The 17,637-nt window shown below is 35.1% G+C and overlaps 1 protein-coding gene across 10 annotated transcripts; it reads left to right on the forward strand.

The window, feature by feature from the left end:
- Window positions 1-7,557: 7,557 nt before the first annotated feature.
- On the forward strand, window positions 7,558-17,505 carry LOC129264881 (calmodulin-A-like). 10 transcript variants are annotated; one of them, XM_064102057.1, is made up of 9 exons: window positions 9,237-9,327; window positions 9,937-9,972; window positions 10,090-10,138; window positions 10,333-10,543; window positions 11,138-11,168; window positions 12,269-12,412; window positions 13,199-13,325; window positions 14,479-14,594; window positions 15,916-17,505. In XM_064102057.1, exons 4-9 carry the CDS (start codon window positions 10,541-10,543, stop codon window positions 15,942-15,944), a joined length of 450 nt encoding a protein of 149 aa, XP_063958127.1. In that variant the 5' UTR covers window positions 9,237-9,327; window positions 9,937-9,972; window positions 10,090-10,138; window positions 10,333-10,540; the 3' UTR covers window positions 15,945-17,505. The 10 variants fall into 10 exon arrangements, with proteins under 10 accessions (XP_063958124.1, XP_063958121.1, XP_063958125.1 ...); XM_064102053.1 differs by having other exon boundaries at window positions 9,238-9,327; window positions 10,280-10,543; XM_064102052.1 differs by lacking the exon at window positions 10,090-10,138 and having other exon boundaries at window positions 9,238-9,659; window positions 10,280-10,543.
- The last annotated feature ends 132 nt before the right edge of the window (window positions 17,506-17,637 follow it).

Here is a 17,637-nt window from a genome sequence, read left to right on the forward strand (position 1 = left end):
GCGATTAGCACTGGCAACATCTCGCGAGGATGCCCTTTTCACAGTAGGGTCTAATAAGCCCCATAAATGACCAAAATTGAATTTTTAACGTCAGATTAGAAAAAAATCCAAACCGTGTAAAAAGGCCTAGATTAATATATCTTATAATAATACTCAGAAATCAATTTAAGAAACGCCACAAATGATTAACGAACAATATTTTTCATTTTCTGATTAACAAACATCGAGGTATAGGCAATTTACGTGTTTCGGAATACGAACCTTCGGAATTACGAAGTGTAACTGCAATGTCTACCCCCCCCCATTTTCTGTTTACCTATTAGGCCACCCCCACCGATTCGATACAAAAAAGAGAACACCAATCTAAAAGGGCACAACGATGAAGAGGACACTTTGATTGTTCGTAAAATGCTTGGATGTTATGGACCCCCCCCCCCCACGTAAAACATGAATACGGCTACATCTGTTATGACGTTGTAAATGTTGGTACTACTTTTTTATGAAGAGGAAGAATACTATCCGACGAGGTACTTCGGTCACGACTCCAATCGCGAAATAAAAAAAAGATATGGGTTCATAATGGTAGAATTAAGTCGACCAGCATTATTACGTTAGGTCCCTGGTTGCACTGCACGCGTTTACACTCGGAGTTGTTATCCAAGCCATATCAAATTTCGCGCTTAGATGGGGATACAGACTTCTACCAGGTTGACCCTGGCGGCCCTGGGAACATTTTACTGGGGTGCTGATGTAAATTTGGCAAGCAAAAAAAAAATCACTAACAAAATTGAGGTCATTTTGGTTAAAATTGTCCATTTATTCACACCTACCAGACTCGATAATGAGTACATGAAATTAAACTCTTGGTTGATTGTTCATAAGCTTATTTTGAACATGAAAAAATACATTAAATGATTGTTACAAACAAGTTAATTATTATGACAGAATAAATGTTTTTCTAGGTAACACCCCTATTACTAGATCATTGAAATTCTTAGGTGTAATAATCGATAGTAAATTATCATGGAATAATCATATCAATATTCGTACTGAAATATCTAGAAACATCGGTATATTATACAAACTCAATTATTCCTTCGACAATATTATTAAAGGAGAATGAAACCCTTGAAACCAGCTAAATCCATATCAAAGAGAAAAATCAAAGAAACATATTGCTAAAAGTTTGAGGAAGATTGAATGAATAATAAGAAAGTTATGAGCATTTGAATATTGAGATCACTAATGCCATGTAGATCCTCCTATTGGCAATGCGACCAAGATCTGTGATGTCACACACGTACAACTCCCTCATTACTTTAGTACTTATTTCACCTATATTCTCACTTTTATAGTCTATCACAATGTGAGGTGTTCTCTTTATGAGAGGACAAGTACAGAGGTTTCACAACATTATATCATTGATGAATCGTTTGACATAATTATGATAAGAATGAGCAAAAAGAGATGTTTTGGGGTATATTTTCAGTGTCCAAAAGGGGAGAGTTGTTCATCTGTGACATCATAGATCTTGGTCGCATTGCCAATGGGAGGATCTCCATAGCACTAGTGATCTCGACATTCAAATGCTCATAACTCTTCTATTGCTAGTCCTATTTTACTCAAACTTTTGTTGATCTTATTCTTTGATTTTTCTGCTTTCACAATAGCTTACTTGCTCCAAGAGTTTCATTCTCCTGTAATGATTTATAACGCCTTAATCTTACCTCCAATACTGCAATTTTACATGGGGTGCTTCTAATAAGTATTCCATGTATAGATTAATACGATTACAAAAAAGGCTATTAGAATTTTTTTTCATTCCGATTACCTTGCTCAAACTAAACCATTATATTTTCTCACTTAAAAATCTTGAACATATTTGATCTATACTACTTCAACTTGGCTATTTTCATGGACCTGTGTTATAAAAATATAATATTCCACCAAGTCTTCCTGATAAGTTTTCTCTTACTGACGATTTCTATTCATTATAGTACAGGCAGTTCCTCTCATTTTCACTTACCATTGAAGAGAACTATAATGTTGCTAAAAATCTTTTTTTTCCCAAAAGTCCAATTCATTTGGAATAACCTTCCTTTATATTTAAAACATAGCCCTTCCCTTTCCGTTTTCGAAAGGAGACTAAAAACATATTTAATTCTACACAGGCTTTTCGTTACTTTGATTAGATTTTTTAGGTGTTATAATTGTAAGGATGTTTGTATAATTTGTATTTTGTTCTTTTGATGGCAGCACCAATAAAGCTTCTCTGCCTTCTAGGCTGTCAATATGTTTGTAAATGTTATTTTTAATCTATGAACGAAATAAATGCATATGAATGAAAAAATGAACTTCCAGGGCCGCTGCCTACAATACACGCAGCACCCCCAGGAAAATCCTTCAGCACCCCGCTTCCCAGGGTCAATGGCTGACCTGGGAAAATTATGAATTTAAGAATAGCAGACAGTAGCGTCTTTGGTCTCTCCGGTCTATATTAATAATCTTTTCAAAATCGATGGGCTCTCCACCAATCCAGGGGAGGGGGCATGGGGGCAACTTCCATTTGCTAGTGGATACCATTCGTGTCTATGGGGTTTCAAATAGCACACTAAACACGTATTTCAATGATCTGAAAACAAATCTTTATAGATACGCTTTACAAGTATACGATAAGAAACCTCCTGTGCATGATTTGCAAGGAGGTTCAGCCGGGGTAGATCGGATCCGAAACAGGAAATGTAATTGGCGCAAAATTATTCCTTTTAGAAAATAGTCATATATATAACCCCTCAAAGAATGAGTTTGGCCATTTATTTCTCCCAACTCCCAATTTTACGCAATGCACATTTGATATCATTCAAAAGATCATTTAATTCTTTTTAAAATTATACCATGTTTGTTATTATCATGCCATCACGAAAAGAGCAGGATTCAAAAGTGTTGGATGAGGTTTGAATTTAAAAGCTGCAAAAGGCGAGCAGAAATAGTCATGAGGGTCAATACAGAACATAATTCTTTTGTCTGTGTCAATGGAGATGAAAATCTATTCAAATCAAGCCCCTGCTTCATTTTTAATGTTTTGTTGTGGTTTATGTAGTGATGGTTCTGTGAGATAACATGGTTTGAGTCGTGGTTTGAAATACTCACGCATGTTTGTTTGTTATGTGTTTGCTTGTGCAGAGGTGTGTTTGATTCCATGTTAACTTATGTTAAGGTGCATGAAAACAATTAAAAGAAACCGCTGAGAAACTCACTCATCACCACGGAACAAAGAACAGTGACTTTCAATATTGTGTCATTTGGCACCTTTTAATTTTGACCTTGCCCCACATTTCAAGGTACGGCACCTCCATGTGAACCATAATTATATCATGTTGGGTATCATTTTAAAGAGAATTAAATGATCTATTCACTAAATTAATTACACATTGATATTGACTAAAAATGAGGATGGATATATCGATCGATATATATATAAATAAATATATATAATATATATATAAATATATATATATATTTATACCTTTATTACGTTAAGTACGTAACGTGTCACATCTTGAAATAGATACCCTTTTATCCACTTGTCAATGGAAGTCCCTCCTTATCCCATTTTCCATGTTGTTGATATGTCGGGCAAGTCTCAGACAAGCTCTCAGGTTGTCAAGAACAAGCTTTGTCTAAAAGTATGAAAATTTAATAGGTTATAGGAGACATCAAGCTTCAGATCTATAAGAGGGTGATTCCGTTGGCGGTAGCAATTTTCATATCGGGACGTCTGTAAGCGCAATACAAAATGTGACCTCAGTAATGCGAGGTTCCTCTTTTCTTTTCTCATATTTCTCTTTGCCACTTCTTGAAAAATCAAAGGACAAGCTTATATACCCATTATGCCATATTCCTTGAAGCTTTTTTTTTTATAAAGAAAAATATATTCCAAGTATCATTACAAATGGTTTTGTTTATACATGAAACATGCATATTCAATCAATTTTGGGCCCAAATTTCAATATGTTATATTCAGGCAAGGTCGTCCGATCAATATCAAGTTCAAGTTCAAGTTCATGTTTATTTAAACCAATCAAAACAAGAGACATATTACATAGTTTAACAAAAATGAGAATACATGATAGGTTTGGGACCCCATGGAAGCAGAGCTTGTGAGAGGGGCCCCTTATAAAGTACATTACAACAATAATGAGATGAAAAATATTTACAATGATAATCTAGAGAGTAAATAAGAAAATACATACAAACACACACGCACACACACACACACATATGGTTTATCAAGAATCAATTTAAGATATTTTGTAATCTTTCAAATAAATATTTTCGACATGAATTTTTAAATATTGGCAGTGTTGGACTGGATCTAAAGCTTTGTGGTAACTTATTCCATTCTTTTGTACAAGCTATCATAAAAGAATTCAAAGCAGTATTTGTTCTTCTAAGTAGTTGGTGGATAAGATTTTTCTGCCGTGTATTGTACAAATGGACATTTGAGTTAACAACGAATGCATCTTTAAAAATGAACAGTTTTGAGAGGATTGTGATTTGTACATAAATATCAAACAATTGAAGGAGACTAAATCATCAAGAGGCAAAATCTTCAATTGCAGAAATAGAGGAATACTTGGACATCTGTAATTCGAATATGTTATGAGCCTCATAACTTTCTTCTGAAGAACTAGCAGTTTGTTTAGATGGTTCCTATATGTATTTTAATAAAAGCTTGTTACAGCAAAACCATTTAAATATATTTTTAATTTCATTATTAGTTGAGAATATGAGAGCTTGCATATCTTTGTGATGGGAAAGTAAGCAAGTGTCATCTGCGAATAGTGAATAAGTAAGCAATTTCGATGAATTTATAATATAGAAACAGTCAAACAATGCGAGCATGCAGCGCAAGCTGAAAAACAGGATATTTTGCTTCGCATTTAAACAAATAAATTTGTAAATCAAACAAAGTAATAAAAGCTCGATAGTTAGATTGATTTGATAGATTGACTTCAAAACTTGAAATTTTAAGCTCCACTAAACCATTTTAGCAAGATTATTATATATTCAATTCAATTCACTTCTTTATTTCCATTTAAAATATAATACAGTTATATAAGTTATAGTTACTAAAACATAACTTATTTATACAAGTTATATAAATCAGATACAATTTTACAGATGAACATTATTACTTCATAAAATTGAGCATAAATGAAAATGAGGGGGGGGGGTCCACTAAAAGCAAAGCTTGTAAAGTGTGGATCCCCCTTGGAAATAAAAAAATATTGTATAAAAATATATATATATATATATATTTAAAAAAATATACATATATATATATATATATATTAAGAGCTCACTTGCAAAAGAGGTTAGGTCAATTTTTCATCAAATTTGATTTTTATGTCTCAATGTATAGATTTTTAGGAGCTCTGTAAGATGATTACAAAGAAAAGTTGACATTCCTATTAAAAAGTGAACTAAAATGGCAAAGAAAAATCACTTATTTTTTCCCAAAAGGGGTTAGGTCCATTTCAGTTTAGTTGCAAAAGGGGTTAGGTCCACACAGAATCATTTGGAAAAGAATATCTTAAAAAATATGAAGACAGGTAGATTTCGTTTATACTCAATTTTATGTTCTCATGGTAGGGTATGATGAAATTTCAGTTTCGCATAAGAATATTGCAATATGGGAGGATAAAAAAAATGATTTTCTTAGAGTTGACCTAACCCCTTTTGCAACTAAACTCTTCTGAAGAACTCATTTGTCAAAAGGGGTTAGGTCCATTTTTTTCATAAATTTTAGTTTTTTCTGTCTCTAAACCTATACATTTTTAGTCACTCTGATGATACCAAAGAAAATTTGAAATTCAAATGAAAACGTGAATGGAAGTGGCAAAGAAAAATCACTTTTTTTAATCAAAAGAGATTGGATTCATTTCACTAGTTTGCTTGCAAAAGGGGTTAGGTCCACAATGATTTTTTTAATAAATATATAGAAAAATTTGAAGACAGGTAGATTTCTTTTATACCCGATTTTATGTTCACATTAAAAGGTAGTACATAATGACAATTTAGTTTCTCATAAGAATATTGCAATAAGTGAGAATAAAAAACATGGTTTTTCTCGGAATGGTCCACCTAACCCCTTTTGCAACTAAACTCTTCATATATATTATATATATATATATGTGTAAAGTTATACATGTACAACAGCTTTGGCAACTCTTTTATTTAAATATTGTAAAGAAATGGATGAAGAGAACAATGGTAGGCGTAGCTTAAATCAAGGTTCCCCAGAGCTATCTACCCTTTGGAAAAATTGGTGATGCCGAAAAAATGTCTCTGCCGGGAATCGAACCCGGGCCCCCAGCTTTGAACGCCGGTGCCTTAACCACTAGACCACAGAGACGGGTTAGTGGCTAGGGCGACCCCGATCCGATTGACCGTCAGATAGACAGATTTTCGACACTATACCAATTATAATTTCCTTTGTCGGGTGAAGGTGGGTTTCGAACAATGACAAGCCGCCATGCTTCAGCTGGATCAAAGCTATTGCTTTGATACAGTACACGAGAAAGTATACAAATGTGTAAAGTTATACATGTACAACAGCTTTGGCAACTCTTTTATTTAAATATTGTAAAGAAATGGATGAAGAGAACAATGGTAGGCGTAGCTTAAATCAAGGTTCCCCAGAGCTATCTACCCTTTGGAAAAAATATATATATATATATATATTATATATAGTGTGAAAGAAATGGATGAAGAGAACAATGGTAGGCGTAGCTTAAATCAAGGTTCCCCAGAGCTATATACCCTTTTTGGAAAAATTGGTGATGCCGAAAAAATGTATCTGCTGGGAATCGAACCCGGGCCCCCCGGCTTTGAACGCCGGTGCCTTAACCACTAGACCACAGAGACGGGTTAGTGGCTAGGGCGACCCCGATCCAATTGACCGTCAGATAGACAGATTTTCGACAACATAGCCACTAACCCGTCTCTGTGGTCTAGTGGTTAAGGCACCGGCGTTCAAAGCTGGGGGCCCGGGTTCGATTCCCGGCAGAGACATTTTTTCGGCATCACCAATTTTTCCAAAAAGGGTAGATAGCTCTGGGGAACCTTGATTTAAGCTACGCCTACCATTGTTCTCTTCATCCATTTCTTTCACACAATATTTAAATATAAAAGAGTTGCCAAAGCTGTAGTACATGTATAACTTCACACATTTATATATTATATATATATGTGTATATATATATATTATATCTCATTAAACAGGGAATACGAGTGCGGAGCCACTCGCGAAAATTTTACACTTTACATAATGACGTGACATATTTTTTTTTCAAGTCTTTTCTCTTCTCTTCTCTTCTCTTCTCCTTTCCCTTTCCTTCTTCTTTGTTTTTTCTTTCCCCTTTCACCCTTTTCGCCTCCAATAGGGGGGGGGGGGGGGGCGGCGCTCAGGCCCCCAATATCCGCCTATGCTCAGGTCACATAAAATAAAATCATGTGACCTAGATCCTCTTCCAGCGCTAATTCTTAGCCAGTGTCTCGAGCTCCTGGTACCGGCCATCACGGACATTACCAACGATTCACTAGAATGCGGAGTCTTCCCTTCGGCGCTCAAATCTGCTTTGGTCATTCCCACCCTAAAGAGACCGTCACTGGATGCAGAAAGTTTAAGGAACTACAGACCAATTTCAAATTTACCTTTTTTGGGTAAGGTAATAGAACGAGTTGTCTCAAATCAATTTACTGAATACCTTACTGCAAACTCCCTTCTCGCATCCCGACAGTCTGCATATCGAAAAGATCATAGTGTGGAAACGGCGCTACTTCGTGTTCAAGATGATATTCTACAAGCTTTGGATACCGGAGATGATGCTATTCTCATACTTTTGGACCTAACATCAGCCTTCGACACAGTTGATCACGATGTTCTTCTTTCCAGGCTGAAAACACGATTTGGTGTCTCTGGGACTGTAGCAAAGTGGTTTGACTCTTACATCACTGGACGATATCAACAGGTGATCATTGATGGCTCACGATCTGAACCAACTCTACTTAAATGGGGGGTGCCGCAAGGTTCGGTTATCGGGCCTGTACTCTTTACATGCTACACGACACCGTTGGAAGATCTTATTCATTCCTATGGATTCTCGTCTATGATATATGCTGATGACACACAATTATATATATCTCATTCAAGTCTGGACAAGCTCTCCGAATGTTGCAGAAACTGGAAGATTGTCTTGGTGCCATTCGTTCCTGGATGACTGTGAACTATCTACTCCTTAATGACAACAAGATGGAAGTTCTGCATATCTCTTCCCATCGTAGACATACCCCTGAGCTACCTCCAATTCAAATTGCAAATGTTCATATACATCCCTCTAAAACGGTTACTAACTTAGGTGTTTTGTTTGATAAAAACTTTTCAATGCGTCCCCATGTCAACAGCATCTGTCGTAAAGCATCCTTCGCCCTAAGAAAAATTGGTAAAATTCGAAAATATCTCTCAAAGTCATCCACTGAAGTCCTCATTCATGCATTTATTAGCTCACTTCTTGACAGTTGCAATAGCCTGCTCCTTGGAATTCCAGAAAAGGATATTTCTAAGCTGCAGAGAATTCAAAACTCTGCAGCCCGTCTAGTTTCCCTCACAAAAAAAACATGACCATGTAACCCCTACTCTTTGGAAGGGGGGGGGGGGGGAGGGAATGAAACACAGAGAAAACTGATGACTAGAAAAAGAAAAGGAAATGGTGAATAACGCAGAAGGCACCCTCTCCCATCCCAACCCCATAAAGAGAGAGAGTGGGGTGGGAGTGAGGAGGGGAAGGGATGGAGAGAGAGAGAATGAATGGAAGGGGAGGAAACGTAGACGGCGGATATCGTACTATATTACGTTGAATCGCAACTTGTCTGATTTTTTCCCTCGCTCGCAGGCCATCAACTCCTGACTCGGCGATTGGCTCGATGCTCTGTTAGCTTTTGGACCTCTGCCTAACTTCATGCTTCACCAAACTCCAATTCATAAGATCCATTCATTAACTGTGAGATTACTTTATTCAATTAGTACTGCGACAGGATGATTTGTATACATGTAGGTTTGTGGCGTAACGATATGCCGCAATGCGCAACAGTGACGTGTCAACCCTATTGATTAGCGGTAAAATGTACTTGGAGTAAAGTAAGTATAAGGTCCCGAACAGGTGGTATCCCATCGGGGGGGGGGGGGGGGTGTAGGGACAGACACCTCATTTTCTTTTTGCTGGTCCTTTTTTTTTTCTGGAGACCATATGCCCTTCATTTTTGGTTCATGACCCTTTCAGTTTGCCAATTTGTTTTGTTTTATTTTTCTGGTGGCTAAACGTCCTTAATGTTGGCGTGATTACTTTTTTCTGTTAATTACTTTTGTGATTAAACGCAACACCTTAAAAAAATAATGGATCTGCCACGCCCCCTCCCTTTTCTCTTCCTTTTAAATAGTGTGTTTAATTGATGAATGATATATCAGTCCGATGGTCATTAGACATGTGGATGGGAATAATTCACCCCTTTCTAAATTATTAGAATCCATTCATGATTATAAATATATATAATTATATGTATAAAACTGATACAAAGGCTCCAATCTCTCAAGTCGGGTAACCTCTTGCAAAGCGCATACCATATCCCACTGTATTGTATTATAATAGTTTTTGCTTTGCATTTATTGCACCCCCCCCCCAGAATGAAATCGGTTGCAATTTTCTTATGTTAATATCAAATCCATTATTCAGGGGCCATAGTATGATTTGGCGTATGTGGGGGAAAATTTTGCCTGTTTTTAAATGAAATTCTAATTTTGTGAAAGATTTTTACATAGTAGTCAACAAATACTACAACCTTTCACCATTTTCCTTTTTTCTTAATTGGGGGAAGAGCCAATATGCCCTCATCCGTATGCCAGTGAGTCAGGTGAGTAGCGGATGAAATTAGTTTTAAATAGCTAATTAAGATTTTGTCTTTGAAGCTGGTTCTCATGACATTGGTTGGGAAGAGTGTAATGTCAAACATACTGGTATAAAATTTTAGAGTGGTTGCCGTCGTTTGTGCTTCACACCCTGCTTCACAGAAACAAATCGTGATTAAATTGTATTCCTTGCTATTTTCTACATCTTAAATCATGAAAATGTTTGATTACTTCTTCAGCGCGCCAATCGTTTTGGTGCAATGCGCATTGCGGCTGATGAATAATTGATGAATATCCTTTCTGTTGAAACAGAGAGTGGATGTTGAATGGAGTGAAGAGGGTTGAACACAATATCGATTGTTCAGCTATTCAGGGTGGGTCAACATGGTCAATACGGTGAGTGTTCAGGACCTTCGCTATCGGGTTATACCGGGTAACCCTCTGCATGACTACCGTTAGTTTCAGAGACGCTGTTGGTGAGACGACTCGCATTTCCACACCTTTGCAGGGCCGCCACACAGACGGATAGTAAATTCTCCTTCCCGTCTATCTCATATTGTACTTCACACAAAAATGGTAAGCATATTATGTATTCATATCCACGATTATGGTTGTATTAAGCTTTAAAAATAAGTGATTTCAGGTGTAATTGTGATGATAGACTCATAAATGTTGGCAATGTGATGCACGTAATAGCTTATACCTATTTTGTACATTTGGAAAGATATATGTTATTGTTGACCTGAAAGCTACATACTTAGTATCATATTCATCATGAATGCGCGCAAATGGATTCTAAATTGGTTTAATGGAGAGGCTCATAAGGAAAAAAAATCATTGGCATTTGCATCACTATACTTTTTACGTGATAGAAATGAACTTTTTGCTGCGCATGTATTTTGTAAAGATTTATTTCCTTCAATTTGTTATTTGAATTGAATTATGTACTTACGAATATATATTCAGTTGCACACCATTGCCTTAAAACAAATGCACGATACATTGATAAGAATGTGTTTGTTTATACAGCCTCATTCATCCAGTTGACTTTTACGAAGGCAAATTTTGAATACATGTACTATCCTCGATAAGGAATGCAGAGTTTTATATATTACCCAGAATTCATGTTTTCCCATTCTTAAAAATCTACTTAATATGATATTCACACAGGCCGCTGAACTCACAGAAGAGCAAATCGCCGGTAAGTTATCATTCTTTTTGGAGTTGAGAGATAATAGAATATAATATAAAAATAATTTAAACAAATGCCACGAAAGCTGCACTATCTGAAATAATTATAATTGGCACAATCATTATATCGCTATTATGATTATACTAACATAATGATAATAGAATATATATATATATAATTATATATATATATATATATATATATATATGTATATATATATATATATATATATAAATATATAAATTCATAAATAACTTGTTATCCGCATGCTCAATAAACTTAAGATTTGAATTGAAATAATAAGCTTTCAGAATATTATCAATATTATCCTAACTGTTAATTGACATTTGCCTATATAGCCTGTGCACAATAGGGATATCTGATCTACGGGCTCGCGATCCAACGTTGTCCCTTTTGAGATTTGCCAATGATTTACTCAGAATATGTGCATAATGAAAATACAATGTGCAATTCTACAATTCATTTTTCTTGGGCTTTTTTTTCTGATATACTTCGAGTACTGGGGGAGTATAGAAGTGTCCCACGTTGATTGATTATTTTTGGGTGCATTATACTCTAACTTTGTTCCTATATTTATTTGGATAGCCCACAATAAGTCTGGAGTTATGAATATTATATTTAGATTTGCAATCTACTATGGGATTCATCCCTATTAAAAGACAACCATTATTTTCGTTTCACCATCGAGGTCGACAGCGATGGTATATTCATCTACTCTCACCTTAATCAGATATAAATAATGGTGATGATGATAATAATCATGATAAAATTAACAATAATAATTATAATGATAATAATGATAATAATAATGATGATAATAATAAAAATGATTATGGTAATGATAATGAAGATTATGATAATAATAAGCATGTTGAAAACACTTATTGCTATAGTCTAGACTAAAATTTCGAAGCGCATTATCCAATCGATATTTTTGTGTGAAAATGAATATTTTACAATTTTGCTTTCATTGACTCAAGTACGAAGAAATAACTACCGGGGAATATGGCTTCTTGTTATTTGTTTGAAGGTTATTCGTAAGCTTCAACTATGGGTCAACGTCATTTGACTTTGTTTTCAATTTGTAGAATTCAAGGAGGCTTTCTCCCTATTTGACAAGGACGGCGATGGCACCATCACTACTAAGGAGTTAGGCACAGTGATGAGGTCACTGGGTCAAAACCCAACTGAGGCTGAGCTTCAAGATATGATCAATGAAGTTGATGCTGATGGTAAGTTTCTTTCTGATAAATGATATAGTACACGAGGGTCAATATCCAATTCCATTAATATTGGGGTAAGAATTAACAAGAAAGTCGGGAAATAGAAAAGGTACCCAGAAATCTACGATGTTTTAATCCGTTTATCCATGATAAAGTGTAATATCAATCGGAATATCTTACAATATTTCATCAATAAAACCGAACGAAATCCAGAACAACAGAATTTCGAATGATTGTCTGCTTTCACTGCCACAGACTTTCAAATTCCTTTCTTGCTTACATTATATTTTGCTCATGATATTGTGATGCCTTTTTTTGCGGGACTAAAATTATTGCGAATGATGTGAATGATGACGAGAAGAAATCCATTAAGTAGTAGGCCTGTAAAAGCAAAAATACTTGCCGAGGTAAACTTACAATTTCGAATATCGAAATGAATGTTGTTATTGATAATTTCGTATGTGTATACAGTATAGTTTGAATAGAAGCGTAAGTTTCATTAAAAAATCAATAAGAAAAATGTCATTTTCGCCGCTGATGAAAATTAATGCAAAAAAAAGAAGCAGATTATGGAGTATCAGAAGTGGATTTTTAAAAACACAAATAAATAAGTATGCCTTCCTATCTTGTCATTAATATGGAATAAAAATCTTATCTCTGTCACTCCAACGTTTTAGGATTTATGTATTTTCTGAACATTTTCTAAATGAATTTATTTTCGTTACGAAACTCTTATTTTTCTTTTAAAAAATGGGTTTGAAAAAATCTCAACAATTTCCACCTTTTTTTACTAAGGCAATGGCAATATCGACTTTCCCGAATTTTTAACGATGATGGCTAAGAAGATGAAAGACACAGATAGTGAAGAAGAAATCAGAGAAGCATTCAGAGTCTTCGACAAGGATGGTAACGGATTCATCAGGTATGTTGACTTGATATTAAAAGAAAGATATAACGGATTGATTAGCTTCAGTATAAAAATGGGTACGAGTTATTTTGGAAAACTTGTGTATGGCTACATAATTCAAATCACACATTCTTTAATAAAACGAATCCTTTCCATTATTATATAGAAAATCATGAAGGAGGGTTGAGTGTCTTTCAAAAGGTCTCCTTAAATCTATAGGAAATCGATGACCGATCAATAATACTCAGAAAGGGTTTTTAATGGATGACCTCAGTGGCTATGTATTCATGCATGTCTCGATCATTTGGCGCTAATACTGTGCTGTGGGAACTATTTTAATGTCGGTATACCTTGAGATGGTACTACTTTATATATTTCAAAAGGTATATATTTTTAATGTTAAGAACAAATAAGATTTTTCGTCGATACATTATTTTGAAATACTCTGATAAAATGCAATCCCAGCTAACCATTTTCTTTATATGCTCCCGAAAGCATGCGGTTCCTCATCAACTATGCATTGTTTTTATTGAACTTTTTTTCAAAACAATTTCTTGAGAACCATTCACTTAAGTATAAACAATATATCCTATATGAAGTAGATTTGAAGTGTATCATGACTACGTTGAAACTCCTTGTATTTAGTATATCCCAATTTTTCTTTAGTTATAACAAAATGTTTTTGGTGTAGGGTAGTTCCAAACCCACCATGGTAGCATCTAAAAATACACCAATTTTCAAACATCTTCTGTCATCCTAATAAAATGAGTATGAATCTTTGATTGTATATACATCTGGCTCGACGGAGCCACATGCGGTGTTTAATTACCAAAATTAAAAGATGAAGGAGAAAGATAGAAAATGATGGAGGATGAAAAAAATTACGTTTTTTTTTGCTCATCAGAAAAAGATTACTCCTTCCAACGAGTTTAGACCTTCCCCTCTCCAACTAATAAGTCATTGATCCATCCCTGATAACAAGCAAATGTATAGCGTTAATTATGTCGATGTTAAACTCAGAAGATATTTGCATCATTGTGGTTCATCCTTTAAACAATCATGTTTAAGAAAAAGGCATGCACCTTGACTTTAATTGAGGTGCCCGGACAATTAAATAATCAAATAAAGTGTTCTCCCGTTTAACGGATAATACTTTTCTCGATCACAGTGCTGCCGAGCTTCGCCATGTGATGACGAATCTTGGTGAGAAGTTGACGGACGAGGAGGTGGATGAGATGATCAGGGAAGCAGACGTCGATGGTGACGGTCAAGTCAACTATGAAGGCGAGTAGTTCAATAACGGGTCTTGCACCTGAGTACTTTTATTGGGAATGGGGGGGGGGGGGAAGGCATCAGTAAGTGACGTCATTTTTTTTTCATGAAAACAAGAGTATTTGATAGTTATACCAAACAACCATTTCTTTTTAATACCTGTTTATATTCTTATCTCTTCATGCCCCCCTCTTCCTTTTCTTTTTATCCAATAAGAAAAAAATCGTAGAGGCATTTGCCAGTCCCCTGCCCTCCTCTGACTTTGCACCTGATTTCACCGTCGTCACACTTTGAATATCATAAGAATCTTTGATTTCTTGTAAAGAATTAATCCAAAAACATTGTAGTCACAAAGTGATGTAAGATTTTGTTCCAAAATATGTGCAGATTTAGATATCGAATCTATATAGTAAATGTTCTTTTAGTGTCGAGATGTTCTTGGTGTTGTGGCTTAAATCCCCAGACTTTAAACCACAGCTTCGCGTCTTTTGGCAAGGCGTTTATTTACATTTGCCACTCTCATGATTGTGTTATCATTCAATATCGAAGATCACATAAAAGAGAGAAAGTGTTTTTTTTAGTGGCCTTTATTTTCTCGTCTACAATAGACTGATGTAATCATGATAATTGTCTGCAGATAATTTTCACATTAGTGTTGCATGCTGGACCTGGTATGACAAAGCAATTCATTAACGAGAAAGCTATTTATTGCACATCAGTTGCATTCTTGAACAGATCCAGGAAACAGTGGAGGCTAATTAAAATTACACTGTTATTCAACAAAAAATATCGAAATTTAGGCATCGGCTGAAAATGAGTAGGGTACTTTTCAGACATGAAAATAAAAACGCAAAATTTTGCAGAGAGGATGGGGCACAAGTCATGCGCGCCATGGCACCCCTCCCTACTTGTATCTATTAATTTTGAGGGAAAGTAAACCCCAACAAAAAGATGATCAGAATAAAATGAGGAAAATCCAACAAGCTCTGAAAATGTCTGTATTCCCATCATGGTTACACATTATTAAGCTCCTGACCTTTTTTTATACAGGTTTTATGATAAAATATTAAGATATTTATGATAATTCTTATACTGTATAGCATGTACGCAAATTCGATAAAAAACTTTAAAAAACCCCGACAATCACACAAGGATTTAACTCCGCAAAAGTGAGAATTTTAGATACTTCTCATGACTGTCCGCATTAACATTATTTATAATCATGATGTGCCTTTCCGTATTTTCGAGTCGGTCGGAAAGTCTTGTGAAGACGTACTTGGTCAATATTAACATGATTATTATTTTTGTTTTTATCTTATTTTTGTCCTAACAGAATTCGTCTCTATGATGACCAAGGAGTAAGATATTATCGCTATAAGGATTTTCTGTGAAGACTATGAAGAACAAATTTTCATCACCTTGAAATCATGTTATTTGAGCTGCTCTAAATAGTAACGTTATGGGAGTTCCATGTGGTGCTCCTTTTTTACATCTTGACTTAAGCGATTCCTGCCCTGATTTCGACACGCAGAGTATTATTATTCATTTTGGATCTGTTTGACAGATGCCCGTGGAAATTTGAAGCGACAGGCGACACCACTGCATTCCGTGTGAAAGAAAGAAAGGATAAAATGCAAAACGAACATTAATAGAGGCATATTCCATCGGAAAATAATGAACATCTTTCATGATTATTCCACGGCCTCTCTGAAAACCCGCCATTGGCTGATCGAGGGCTTTTTACCGTGTTTAAATAAAATGAATCAAATCAAAATACATTTAACCCCTCCTCCGCCACAAGGGTGCGATATATTATATAGCCGTCAGCAAAGGGTCCCTTTTATAACCTGCTGTATCCAACTGAATCTGTAGTGTCTTTGCGACTATAGTCCATAATATTTTGAAATATAGATCTCCAAGGTGCGTTCTACGGGCCGTTAGATCATAATTCTTAAGCTTGTCCATGATCCTTATAACCTTGTTATAAAAGAAACATGATCTTTTATCCTTGTTCGGACAATCGGGCCACAGGAGATCGCAACAGCACAGGCCATCATTTGTCTTCAAAACATTGCATTATGAACAACGTGCATGCCCACAAAATTAATGATATAAAATGTGAGCAATAATGTTTTGGTACGAGTGTATGCGGGTTCTACAGCGCTATGATGATTACGATCTGCCATAAAGACACTTTTATTTTTGTTCATGTATTTTTTTGAAAAGTCATGATTGATTGGTTCAGCAGCATACATTAAAGTAAAATAAAATTGAAGTTCGTCTACCCAGCAATGTCCGATAGAGTATATAGGACTCCGTATATAGTCGAAGAACGAATAACTTGAAAGATTAATGATTATGATCTATGCCATCAGTCATAAAATAGTAATGATTTTTTGTTTTTCGTAGGGGGCTTTATGCGGAAGTTTCAAAGCGTGTGTGAGTGCTGAGTTAGTAATAAAACGAATAGAAACAACAGCAACAAAAATCATACGAATAATGAAAAGAGGAGAGTTCTAAACAGTTTTGCGAGAATTGTAAGCTTTGTGTAAAGGGGTTCGTATTGATATTATGTCGATAATCATTTTCCAAATACAATATAAGACAATCGTGGAACAATCTTTGTATTTGTAGATGCAGAACGATGATCATAATTTAAAAGTATCTTGTTGGCCAAATTAACTATGCAGAAGATAGAAGCTATATACAGTTTTTCACTGAGAAGTTAGTGAATTTTATTAGTTTTATGTGCTCGATATAGTTTTTTTCGTAGAAACCTACGTAAATTAGAATCTTATCAGTTCTTCCCACCTTAGTTCTTGGCGATTCGTGTCGTATATGCTATCCCAAATATACTTTACTACATTAAGCTTTCTTTTCATGTATTATGTATTTAAATAATAAAATATGTACAAACATCGAATTTGTGTCCAATTTCATTTTACTTAGTCTTCTTTCCTATGACTTGTATAAATTTATATTATATATAAATTTATACTCTTTCCATCGAATTTTATTTGTATTTTAATCTATATTCAAACTATTTGTTTATTGA

The sequence above is a fragment of the Lytechinus pictus genome, chromosome 7 (assembly GCF_037042905.1).
Source record: "Lytechinus pictus isolate F3 Inbred chromosome 7, Lp3.0, whole genome shotgun sequence".
In the NCBI taxonomy this organism is placed as follows: Eukaryota; Metazoa; Echinodermata; class Echinoidea; order Temnopleuroida; family Toxopneustidae; genus Lytechinus; species Lytechinus pictus.